The sequence below is a fragment of the Syngnathus acus genome, chromosome 12 (genome assembly GCF_901709675.1).
Source record: "Syngnathus acus chromosome 12, fSynAcu1.2, whole genome shotgun sequence".
NCBI lineage: Eukaryota > Metazoa > Chordata > Actinopteri > Syngnathiformes > Syngnathidae > Syngnathus > Syngnathus acus.
In genome coordinates, this window is record NC_051097.1 from 11,510,510 (window position 1) to 11,522,823 (window position 12,314).

At 52.3% G+C, this 12,314-nt stretch overlaps 2 protein-coding genes across 5 annotated transcripts; one reads left to right on the top strand and one right to left on the bottom strand.

Annotated features, from left to right (window-relative positions):
- Window positions 1-161: 161 nt before the first annotated feature.
- myo1hb (myosin IHb) lies at window positions 162-9,179 on the bottom strand. Its single transcript, XM_037264927.1, has 32 exons — window positions 9,077-9,179; window positions 5,878-6,039; window positions 5,430-5,545; window positions 5,172-5,367; window positions 5,031-5,111; window positions 4,795-4,974; window positions 4,612-4,710; window positions 4,380-4,493; window positions 4,235-4,306; window positions 4,028-4,147; window positions 3,896-3,963; window positions 3,502-3,607; window positions 3,347-3,427; window positions 3,193-3,284; window positions 3,038-3,132; window positions 2,917-2,963; window positions 2,765-2,845; window positions 2,587-2,692; window positions 2,387-2,504; window positions 2,178-2,291; window positions 2,030-2,106; window positions 1,898-1,966; window positions 1,756-1,840; window positions 1,527-1,689; window positions 1,370-1,453; window positions 1,210-1,303; window positions 1,081-1,127; window positions 875-1,010; window positions 738-808; window positions 570-667; window positions 409-508; window positions 162-335 (listed from the first exon to the last, which is right to left on the bottom strand). Exons 2-32 carry the CDS (start codon window positions 6,001-6,003, stop codon window positions 309-311), a joined length of 3,063 nt encoding a protein of 1,020 aa, XP_037120822.1. The 5' UTR covers window positions 6,004-6,039; window positions 9,077-9,179; the 3' UTR covers window positions 162-308.
- Window positions 8,906-12,312, top strand: LOC119130938 (synaptic vesicle 2-related protein). 4 transcript variants are annotated; one of them, XM_037264933.1, is made up of 16 exons: window positions 9,067-9,336; window positions 9,415-9,548; window positions 9,610-9,695; window positions 9,766-9,864; window positions 9,966-10,037; window positions 10,109-10,233; window positions 10,315-10,378; window positions 10,472-10,597; window positions 10,664-10,792; window positions 10,860-10,936; window positions 11,016-11,092; window positions 11,161-11,265; window positions 11,436-11,547; window positions 11,641-11,722; window positions 11,788-11,877; window positions 11,967-12,312. In XM_037264933.1, the coding sequence occupies exons 1-16, from the start codon at window positions 9,275-9,277 to the stop codon at window positions 12,126-12,128; spliced, it is 1,602 nt and encodes a 533-aa protein (XP_037120828.1). In that variant the 5' UTR covers window positions 9,067-9,274; the 3' UTR covers window positions 12,129-12,312. The 4 variants fall into 4 exon arrangements, with proteins under 4 accessions (XP_037120829.1, XP_037120827.1, XP_037120830.1 ...); XM_037264932.1 differs by having other exon boundaries at window positions 8,907-9,336; window positions 10,315-10,597; XM_037264934.1 differs by having other exon boundaries at window positions 8,906-9,336; window positions 9,456-9,548; window positions 9,610-9,864; window positions 10,315-10,597.
- Window positions 12,313-12,314: the final 2 nt, after the last annotated feature.

The following is a 12,314-nucleotide window of genomic DNA, read 5'->3' on the forward strand; positions in this document are numbered from 1 at the left end:
ACCAGGAGAGCGCCGTTAGGGGGCAGCACTCAACCTTCAATGATTTAATCTCAGAAGCATCTGCTTTTATTGTCATCAACAGTGACAAAAGTTTCCAATACAACGTTGACATGGTGGTTACCAAGTGTGCTGTAAATCATTTGTTTCTATTTTTTTTTTTACTCAATCCTCGAGTGAAATATTGGCATTAACAGTTAATATGCTGTTGGATGAGATTAAGTGGCAAAAAGTAAAAAAAAGAAAAAAAGTTTCTTGAGTGAGCGTGGCTGTTTGCAAAATCTGCCGGCAGGGGGCGACGTCGTCCCAAATCATCTGGATTTGGCGCTCGTGGATTCCTGAGGAGGACGTTGAATCATTAAGTGTGTTTATTTTTTCTGCTCGAACAGATTAGGATTTTTTTTTTTTTACCACAGTCAAATGTCCGTTTTTGGCTCGGTAGACCGCCGACTCGTGACCGCTCCTGAAATCGACGAAGCCTTCTCTGCCATGCTGGATGTCAAATCGCACGCTGGGTTTCAAATTGGACTCAATTAGTAGGACAGTGAAAGCCCCGCCCCTCCCCCACGTACCTGCCCTGGACCACCCGGATGAAGTCCCGCTTGTCGACGATGGCGTTCAGCTTGGCGAGGGCTTCGAACAGGAAGTCGCACTGCAGAACGAGATCCCCCTAGCGCAAAAAAAATACTCCGAGTCGAGAAAAGGCGGCAATTGGCAAACTCAAGAGCATCATCTTGTACCTTCTGCTTGATGTCATCGCAGGTGACGTGCAGAATCAGGACATTGTCGCTCAGGTTGCTCACGGAAACTCCTGAAGGCAGAACAAGATGTCGTCAAGAGCGCTTCCTCGAGGAGCGGCCCTCGGCTACAGCCGGACCTTTCAGCGAGCCGTAACGGATCCTCTGCTTGATCTTGGCCCGGTCCAGCAGGTAGGCGGCTTCTCTGGCGAAGACCAGCTGGCGAGGACGAGGTCGAAAGCCGTTGCGGTCGTACTTCACCACCGGGACGCCGTACTGCCGGCGGCGAGTCAAAATCCCGTTGCGTAATGGCCGTCGCCAGCATTTAGACGGCGCCCAAATTTACCTTCACGTTCTCGTGCTCCATCATCTGCAACACTTTCACGTTCATGTCTGTCAAGCCCAGATGGACAAAATGGAAAAGCGTTAACGGTGGAGGTGGATGTCATTTGACGGCTCGCCCGACCGGACCTGCCTATTCTGGTGTGGAGGAAAGGTGAGCGCACGCTCAGCGGGTAGTTCTCCTTCCTGCCCTTGAACATGGAGCTGGTCTGCGCTTTCAGCACCAGCTGCCGACGAGCCCAAAAGATCACGCTCGCCATTTGGCGACGCGCAAATGCCAGAGCGGGACGTACCTGCGCCTTCCTCTCCTGGGAAATCCCTCGCACGTATTTGCGCACCATGTGGCGAATGAAGAGTTGCTTCAGGAACATCGATGCCTGCAAAGCGGGAGGGGGCGGGACTAAGCACCTCCAGATGGCCGTAAACAAATATGGCCGCCGGCCGGCAGACCTCTTTCATGACGGGCGGGGGGGTGAGCCACGAGTCCGCGCGCAGCAGCGTCTCGGGGAGGTTCTCCTTCAACCGGGTCAGGTAGTTGTGCCTCACGTACGCCAGGTACTCCCGGTTGACGGCGCCGCCCGGTTGGTGGCGGGTCATGAAGCCTTTGATGAACCTGCCGCAGCAGAATCGGCTCCCGTGGGTTGGGCGGCGACGTTCATCGGGTGGGCGGCGGCCGTACCTCTTGATGATCCCGACGGCCCATTCCCTCTGTTGTCGCTCCTTTCTGGCCGCCAGGCCTCGCCAGCAGTTTTCGATCTTGGTGGCTGCATAACCGCTTTGTCAGCGTCGAGTCGGGGGGAAAAAGCCGCGAGAATACCCACCGGCTTCTTTTCGCTTCTGGTAGTCGCCTTTGACTCGGTAGCCTCTGTACTTGGCCTGGATGGTCGTCGCTGCAACACACGTCCGCAAAATGGTACCAAAAAAACCAAAAACAAAATGGTGCCGATTCTCACCGAGCTTGTGTTTGCAAACTTGGAAAGCGTCTTCGGTGGCAAACAGAGTTCTCGGGTGGCGGATGAAGATCTTGGTCCTGAAGGCAAACGAGAGGCCGCCGCGTGATGTCGCTCGACTGGCTCTCAAAAGGCCACTGGGTTTCCCTACCGGCCCATTTTGTACTCGTCGGGTTTGTATCGCAGGTGCTGGACGAGGACTCTCACGCCTTGGGCCGCCGTGCCGCTCCAATTGGGCCAGGTGTCCGGGCAGAGGGGCTTGTACCTGCCGACGTCGGCAGATTTTCAACTTTTTGGGAAATGTGACCTTCTTTGGACTTCCCACCTGTCATCAGTTTTGACTTGCCCTTGCCGGCTTACCTCTGGAGGAAGATCTCGTATTTGCGGCGGTAGGCGAAGCCCGCCCGCCGCACCCTCAGGTGCTCCATCAGACCCAAGTACTTGACCTGGTGTCTCACCAGCGCGTCATCGAAGCGACCTTGCGGGAGGGAGGGAGGTTGGCAGCTCGGTCAACCCCATGGGTGCCGCCTGGCCCGCCGGCCGGCACCATCGGGCCTCACCTGGCTCTTTGGCTTCATTGGGCTTGACGCATCGGACGTACCAAGGCTCTTTGCTCCTCAGGATCTCGGTCAGGCCCGCCAGGCTGCTCTTGAACTGAGTCGCCACCTGCGCCCAAAAATACGGCCCACTCGGGAGAAGGAAAACCAAAAATGGGAGAAGGTGTCTCGGATCTCTCACGGTTTCGGGTCTCTTCTTTTGGTCCGGCTCGCTGAGGGGGAAGCAGTGTTGGATGATGGCGTTCTTGGATTGTTGCATGACCTTGAGTGGAGGGAGGAAGCTGGATCTGAACCAAAAGCGGCACCACATAGGACTTCCCACCCAGAACTGACCTCTTTTCCGTTTCTGTACAGAAGGTCGTTGTTTTTGTCCAGAAATCCTGAAAATGGATCAGATGTTAATGACGGGCGAGGCCAAAGCGGACGCCGGACTCGGCACGCCGGCTTTCCCCACCTCCGACGCCATACGTGACCTCTCCGGCGTAGTGCAGGAGGCGGAAGTCTCCTCTGGCCAGAGTTTTTCTGGTTTTCTGGTCGGCCAGTTTGTGTCTGCGGAAATCAGCGAGCTCGTTGCCGTTTGCTCTCGAGTCTCGGAAAGAAGTGTCTTACGTGACAAAATGAGGATGGCCGCCAATTTTGTCCTCCATCTTTTCCAACAGCGTGAGGTCGCTGGCCTCTCCGGGACGTAAACATTCTTCATCCTGCACAAGGAGGCGAGCGTGAGGCGGGCCTCCGTTTTGTTTTGCGTCGTCATCCTCCTCACCAATAACGAGATCATTCCTCTGTGTTTCTCCTCCACCAGGTCACAGATGATCTGATTGTTGAAAAATGGCACCGGCTCCCACTGCGCGCTCAAAACGACAAATCCAACGTCACTCGGGTTGGCGACCGGCAGCGTTGCCGTCGGACCGGACGCACCTCGATGCCTTCCGTCTCGTACTCGTCCTGCTCCGACTTGAGGGTGAGCTGGATGAAGAGCTGCTGCAGCTTCTCGTTGCAGTAGTTGATGCAAAACTGCTCAAAACTGATGTTATGGGGGAAAGAAAGACAAAAAAATCAAATCGCGCTCTGTCTTTCCACTATTATTTACTGATATTTTCACATGCAAGCGTTTCAATGATGCGGTGTCTCAACCTGACCACTAGGGGCGCTCTGTAAAAGGAGCACAAATGAGACAAAGAACACAGAGTGCAACAAAGTGGAGTCGGTGTGACAGTGTGGGAGCATTTTTCTCAATCAGGTGCTCGAGCGTGCCTTTTTTTCCTCAATTCTTTTGTTTTTAAATCTAAAAAGTGACGTAAAACGATCTCACCTGTTGAGAGTGAAAACCTCAAATCCATAAATGTCCAGAAGCCCAATCACAGTCTTCCTGGAGGAATCCTACCAACATTTTTGTGTTGATGACGTCATCGATGCTTTATGCTCAATGCTGTTTGTTGCTCACCGTGTTAGCTAACGACTCGTTGATCTTGTTGACCAGCCAGTTGAAGGTGCGTCCGTAGACGGCTTTGGCCAGGGCGTCCCTGGCATAGACGGCGTGCTCCACCGACAGGGGACTAAACACCTTCGCCCCCGCAAGAGAAATTTCATCGCTTAGCGAGATGAACCGCGTTTGCAGGCTAGTTGCGTTAGCTTGCGCGGATGTTGTCACCTCGTCTGTTTTGGTTTCAATCTTGCGGTGGGTCAAGCCCTGTTGGAGCACCTGAGCGGGAATCCCGAGTAACTGGAGGACAAAGACGCAGTTTTACCATGAGTCCGGCCGGCCGTCAGTGAGGACGTTTTGCTCTGTGCGGGACCTTGGACAGCCAGTGCAGTTGGCGGCCATTGCGGAGGCCGGCGTAGCCGCTAGCGTCCGCCTCAAACGTGATGTTACCCAAGTGGAGCACGCTGCCGATGATTCCAAACAGGTGCTGGTTCAGGTCCACACAACATGCCATCAAAATTTAGTTTGTCACTTTATATTATTTATATCCTGTTGCTAGGCACAATTTGTGGAAACTAATACACCAAAAAAAATGGGATTGCTACCTCGGTCTCGCTCTGGCTGAAGTCAATGACTGCGAGAGCTTTGCGCACCGTCTTCCAGTCGCTTTTGTCGTCGATGGAGCGAACTTTGGCACAATTGCCCTGAAGGAGATGCGCGCTCTGTGAGTCGCCAAAATGGCCGACAGGCGGCACGGCACGGCGCTCGGTCGGTCGGTCGGGCCTGACCTGAACCAGGTAGTTGTAATGCTGGCAGTTGTTCTCCAGGCCCAGCCAGCGCAGCAGCTCCTGGTCGCCGCTTTCCAGCATCTGGTAGAAGATGTGAAAGTTTCGCTCGCCGCGGTTCTGATGGACCACACGGGACTTCTCCAGCAGGTAGCTGAGAATATGGCCGCCGGCTGCCCCGCCCTGAAAGAATTTTGCTCGAAACGGGGGTTGGCTATTTGGAGGTGCCTGGAGTCTACCTGGTGATCAAACTGGATGTCCATGTACTTCCCAAAGCGGCTGGAGTTGTCGTTCTTCAGGGTCTTGGCGTTCCCGAAAGCCTGGAGGACGGCAAACGTCGAGAGCGGGAAAGGGGAAAGGCGCCGAGCTCGCTCACTGACCTCCAGAACCGGGTTGGACAACAGCAACCGGTCTCTGACGTTGAGGATTTTGCTGCTGGGACAGCTGACGGCGTAGAAATGGAGAATTTTCTTGGAGGCCTCCGTCTTGCCGCTGCCGCTCTCGCCCGAAATCAGGATGAAGTGGTTGTTGGACTCCGACATCATGGTGCGGAACACGTTGTCGGCCAGCGCGTAGCTGAGCGGCACACAGAACCGTGTCACTGGCGAACGCGATGACGTTCGCAAACCAGAACTTACATGTGAGGCGGGAGCTCAAAGAAGTTGACGCCCATGTAGGTGTCCATTTGCTTCTTGCTGTAGATGTCCAACTCCTTGTACGGGTTGAGCGAGACCAGCAGCGTGCCGATGTAGGTCTGCAGAGACGCAAGGTCACGGGGGTCACCTGGTGCCGCGAGCTCGTACGTCTGCCTTCGCTAAAGGCCAGTCGCGTGGAGAAGGTGCCCTCCGTGTGATTAACGTTGTCCCCATCGGGAACAATCGCTTTGCTAAATCGTGGCGGTGACCTTCCGGGACCTTGCCGTTTCAGCAAGGCCACTTGCCTAATTCAGCGGCCAGGGCAATGTATGAACTGTCATAAGAGTCGAGTCCAAATATGAGATTTGTAGGAATAAGTGGTCAGGCGGAAACTCAACGTTCGCATACGGGTTAGCATAGGCGTTAGCATGAGCTCGCTTCAGCCACTTACATAAATGAGATTCTCCTGGAAGCGTTTCCTCAGGTTGTCCAGGAAGGCGCTCTCGCTGGTGTAGGCGTCCAACAAAACAAAATCCTGGATCCCCACGCGGTCCCGGGCTGTGAGGGAGGCTTCCATGTTCCTCAAGATGCGGTTGCAGCGCTCCTCCAGGCTCTGCCGCAAACAAGAAATAACAATGTTTTTGAGCTAGCCCGCTTCTGTTGCACCCTCACAACAACAAAAAAAACAAAAGCTGTTGCTAGTCCATCTGTTGTTATATCACCGTTCACCACTAGGTGGCAGACGTGAGCTAACACTGCGAGGTCGAATGTTGCCCCCCCCCCGATGAACATTTGAAGTTGATTTGGACAAACAGAGTGATTGCGCGTACATGCGCCTTGAGCTGGATCTCATATCACGGATATGCATGACATCGCTGCTCCTTATCTGACTGTCTGTCCCTATTTTTGTGACTTCCCGGACAGGACCTTGCTGGCGTCCTCTCTGCTGGTGATGAATCGATGTTCAGACAAAGCTATCTAATCTTCTCCGCTTATGCTGAGGTGAGAGGCAAAATGTTTTTGACCGCTGTTTTTTCAAATGTCTCTTTCAGATTTTTGTGGTCATTATTATTAAAAGATAGACCAAAGAATCAATCATAAAATAAAAATAATACAAATAAAAAAATAGACAATGCCAAAAGCGGACATTATGTTCATACATGAATGAGGAGGTTGCAAACACAAGCCCAATTAGGTCAATAAACAGCAGCGATTTTTCTCGTACGCACCACAATGATGCATTCATGACTTGAGGGCAAACATAGTTCAAGAAAACTCCCACACTAAAAACTGCTCCTATTAAAAACAGCTATGACATGCGAAACAAAGTTCATCAAGTCTCGGTGGGGAAATCAACCAACGCGTAAAACTACCAAGTCAACCATTCTCAAGTTTAACGAAAGCCACCTACTGTACGCTGAAGGTTTCGGCTGCGTCTCTCTCACGACTTACTTCAGAGAGGAAACAACCACGGATTACACTTTCCGCTTCCTCCAATGGGGAAGCACCAATGTGCTGGGGGGGGGGGGCACAAACATGACTGGAAAACATCCTCCAGTTGAATATTGAGAGCGCTACGCTAACCTCATTTTTCTCTAAGAGTGAACAGCTGCGCCGTGTCCAAGGAAACATGACTCAATGCTACGCTAGCTCACGCTCCAGGGGGTCCCCCGCTTGGGAGGTTTCTCCAAAAAATGTCTGCCTGCCTCAGGTAGCGACGTCCGTACGCGAGATGATGAAAAAGTTTGCGTTACCTCTGTCACCTCCACGTGAGTCATGGTCCAATCGGTCTCGTTGCTTGAATCCGTTCAGACCTAAAGCTCTTCGACTTCAGTCAGCGTCAGTCAGAAAAACAAAGTCGCCAATGACAGGTTTAGGGGTCCCGAGGCAGACCCATGGTGGAACCCCAGCCGGTCATCAAGTGAGTCTTCCCTCCATCCGCCAAGAGTGAGGAGCTGGAGGAGGACGCGAGCGCGCACTTCCGACCTAATGAGGCGGTCACGATTCGCATCGGCGGCCGCGCTACTTAAACATTGATGGAGCCTCAGGCGGGATCTGTGTGTGTTTATGTGTAATACAAGGATGGAGAAAGGCGATCTTTCCAGGGTCCCCGTCCGTCCTTAGCGCTCTCCGTAAAATTAAAACACAGGTATTTGATTACTGATCTTTGATTAGACGGATGGATTTCAAGCTAATGATGAGCTGCACTTGAGAGCCGCCATGTCAGCAACACAAAGAACAACTAACTGCATTATACAGTAGGCCTTCATTGGAGATGATTGGTCCAGACAGATCTAAGAACAGGCAGTGAAAAATAGGTCTTCCTTCTTCCTTTTTTGTGATCCATCTCCCATTTTCAACAAGGACAATTTGCTTGCCCGTGATATACTTTCATGGCAGCGGCCATTTTGTTTCATTTTTAGCAACAACAACAACAATGTCTTTGGCCTCTGCTTAATATTTAACACACAGGTTTCCTGTATGGGGATCAATCGAGGCTTCTAAGGTTACCGGCCGCCGACGTGGCTGAGAGAACCTCTGCCTGCCGGCAGCAACGTGCTGTTATCGCATGACGTAAATAGACCAGGCGGGAATGGCGCCTCTCCACGCACTTTGCCTCTTCTACTGTAATTACAATTGGCTACAGTGACGCAAGAAAGTGGCAAAAGATTGATCTAAATATCAAAGTACACACCCGGCCGGCTACTCGTTCAAAAGCGAGCAGAGCATCTTCGGCAACAAGTGTCAATCAACCGCGGCGCAAATTGTGATGCGTCTCACCTTTGTGTCCATGCTGGAGCGATGATGCTCCGCTTTGCCGCCTTCTACTCTGTTGGTGAGTCCAAACAAGCTGAAGGCGGGCGCCAGCGCTGAACTGTATTTATGAGCGTGCCGACACCTTTTTTTTTTTTCTTCTTCAAACATTACGCCCGAAACATTGCCGTAAATACTCTGCTCCAGATTTGCAACTCGGCTCGTTCGGCTTTTATTGCCGATGGTGCTGACGCCGTTGCATGGTGGCTACTTTAAGAATGTTTATGTGGCATGCGCTCACTTTATCAAGCAGCCAAATACATGCCACGTCCACAGATACACAAGTTCCGGATGTACCTGAAATGCACGACAAGGTGACCTTACTCGTTTGACCTTTTGGAATGCTCACGCGCAATGTTCAATGTTTCGGCACAGAGTTGAACGTAAAAATTCACCGCACTTTTCTTCCATTTTTATTTCATCCACATAAATGCAATTCCACTTTGACAAACAATGGCAAGTATTGCAATTGTACAAAGGGATGTTTCCCAACTCTTGACAGAGCTACGAATGAACCGTGATTTAGTTCCAAGTGATTTGAAAGTTTAGCAGGACTAACTTTTAAGAATTGAAAGAATGTTTCAGGTGACGTCATGTTTATAGACGTCGTCGATGGGCTTCAACCCGGAAGTATTTCTCGCTATGTGATTGGCCAAAGTCACTGTCAATCATCTCATTGCCGTGAAAAGGATTACGCCCACTCTACTCAATTCATTTCGTTAACTTGCTGTGCGCAATCGTCGAATATGACAATTACGACATTATGAATTAGTGCCGCGAGGCTAAACAAAATGTGTGATTAAATAAATACGATTTTTTTTTCTTCCGTAAATTACCTGCTTGCGTTTTGCTTCCGGGTACGTGTGACCCCGCCCTTTTTTAACAGGTACTCTTGTTATCCTTTCACGATCCACCGGGACCGGTCGTCAAAGTGGGTCACAAAGTCGAGCAGCAGGTCCTACCGCTAATGCTTGTTGCGTGTCGTCTCGTCCCTCCCATCCGTCCCGTGGACACCGTGAAGGCCCGCCGACGAGATGGACAAGTGGAATTCCGCCATCTCCGTCACGTACAAGCGCTGGAGAAATCCCGATCAGAGGTTAGAAACGACTCGATTCCGCTCGAGCTCTCGTCCAAGCACACGATAATAATAATGATCATAAGTCTTTTTGTTTAGTATGGAGGCAAAGCATGTGGATGGCACTGCCGACTGCTCAGGTTCCATCAAGGATGAGGGCTGTGTGACCATTGGAGGTTTGACCCTCGGGCGCAGAAAGTCAGCGTGCGCATCCGTGGTTCATCCCAAACAAGGTTTGTGCAAAATGAGCTCAGACTAAATGTGCCCAATATGATCCATTTTTCTTTCTTGCAGAAACCTTCACTCTGGATGAGGCGCTGGACGCTCTGGGCTTTGGGATGTTCCAGTGGAAATTGTTATTTCTCACCGGCTTCTCCTGGGTAAGAAAGAAAAATGCCTTTTGGTCCCCGTTTGGGTTTTGGCAAACGGGCGTTGCGTGTGCAATTTCAGGTGGCCGACGCCATGGAGATGATGATCCTCAGCATCCTGGGCCCGCAGCTGCACTGCGACTGGAGCTTGGAAGGCTACAAAGTGGCGCTCGTAACCTCGGTACCGGCGGCATTTAAAAAAAAAAAAAAAAGTTTTATTGACGAGACACAAAGAAGCACTGCGCCAGCGAGCCTTGTTTGTCCTCCTCCCCCTTCCTCCAGGTGGTGTTTGCCGGAATGGGCTTCAGCTCATCCTTCTGGGGCAACTTGTCGGACAAGCACGGCAGGAAAAAGGTGAGCTGGGCTGGGCGTTTTGCGCCACGGCGCCACTGAGCGGCCCGGCCGGCGTCTTTGTGTGACGGCAGGGGCTGACCATGTGCATGGCTTGGACTTTTTACTACAGCGTCTTGAGCGCCCTGGCGCCAAATTTCTATTGGCTCTTGCTGTTGCGAGGCTTGGTGGGCGTAGGCATCGGAGGAGCCCATCAATCGTGAGATCGGCTTTTTTTTTTTTTTTCTTCTCCCCCAATTTGTGCTAAAAGGAACATTTGAGCTTGCGTGACCTTCTGCAGGCTGACGCTGTACTCGGAATTCCTCCCGTCCAAGGCGAGGGGCTTCTCGGTGGTCCTGATGGCGGTTGGCGCACGCGCATCACCAAACGTTTTGAAGGATCCGTCCGTGCGTCTTATGGATCCTTCTGAGGGAGGGAACCGCTCTTCTCCATTTCAGGCCTTCTGGACCGTGGGCGTGGTGCTGGAGGTGCTGCTGGCCGTGTGGGTCATGCCGGGCTTGGGCTGGCGCTGGCTGGTGGGCCTGTCCGCCGTGCCCATGGCCATCTTTCTCGGCTTCTGCTTGGTGAGGGCAGCGCATTTGACGTGCCTTTTATTCCCGTCACTTTGTTTTGGATTTGTTAACGTGTAGTGGCTGCCCGAGAGTCCTCGCTTCGACCTGCTGAATGGAAACGTAACCAAAGTGATGGCCACGCTGGAACGCATCGCCAAGGACAACGGCAAGGCCTTACCTCCGGGCAGGATGGTCTGCAACCTGGCGGTGGGTGCGGCCGGCTGCGGGGGATGTCATTCGATGCTTCTCATCCGCTCGTCTTTTTGGAACGCAGCCAAACAGCCGCGGGCGTCTTTCGGAGCTTTTCACACGGCGCTACTGCAGAACCATGCTGCTCCTCTTGTTCATCTGGTTGGTTTGACAAACCTTTCCCCGCTCGCATGGTTGGGGCGATTGCGCAACGCAAAGCTTTTCTTCGTGTCGCCTCAAGGTTCTCCTTCGCCTTCGCTTATTACGGAATCATCCTGCTGACGACGGAGATGTTCCAATCTGGAGATTGGTGCGGGGGTAAGTGGAGGCCCGCTTTGCCTTTCGCCCACCCACCGGTGCAAAACCTCCATGTGAATGCGTGACAGTCACCCAGGGGGCCAAAAATGAAGCTGGGTGTCGTCTGGGATGCAAATTGCTCACATCGGAGGACTACAAAGACCTGCTGTGGACCACCTTGGCTGAATTTCCAGGTGAGCTCGACTGTGTTGGATAGCAAGGCTTTTTTTTTTAATCATTTGCTTTAGGACGTCGCAGTTGACGTTATTTATTTATTGTGTGGTTTTGTATTTATTTATTTATGCTTCCTTTCTCCACTTATTTGTTTACTATTTATTTATTTATGTTACCTTTCTCCTGTCAGGCCTGGTTGTGGTTCTGGGCACAGTGGACTGTCTGGGCAGGAAAAAAAGCATGGCCCTGCCCCTCTTCATCTTCACCTTGAGCCTTGTGCCCTTGTACGCGTGTATCGGCAGGTAACGGCCAACCACCCACCCGAGCAACCGACCAACCAGCCAGCCAGCCAATGTGTGCGCAAAACGTCTTTCTTCCTGCCTTTGGTCTTCCAGGGTAGCGCTCACCGTTTTCATTTTCATCGGGAGAGCCTTCATCTCGGGTGGATACCAAGTGGCTTTTGTGTACACGCCAGAGGTAAAAGCATTTTGCCGCTATGTGGAAAGGCCAGGGGTCAAACTGTTTTCGCCGCGCTCCGTCAGGTCTTCCCCACCGAGACCAGAGCGTTGGCCGTTGGCACCTGTAGCGCCATGGCCAGGGTGGGCGCCCTCATTACACCCTTTGTGGCACAGGTGAGCCAACGGGGAATCAGAAAAATTCCAACTTGCATACACAAACGAAAAGGTGCCCACCGCTGACATCGGCGCTGTTTTGACCGAAGGTGCTGCTCCGACACTCCGTGTCCTTGACGCTGTCCGTGTATTGCCTGTGCTCTTTCCTGGCCGGCGTCCTGTGCCTGCTGCTGCCCATCGAGACGTCGGGAAGGGCCCTCCAGGAGTCCGAGCGCACCCCCACGCTAAGCGCTGCTAAAAGGCTTACCTGAAAGCCGCGCCGCGGCAGCCAAAGTCGGCGAAGGGGAGGAGCCAAGACGCGTGGAAGTGGTTTTGCACAGTTACATTCATTCCCTCAGACTGTTTCCACCCGCGTTTATTTCTCAAATGTCAATTGAACCCCATTGACACCATTTTGTTGCACTCCAAAACTTTGCTCTTGACAGACTTTCTCGATG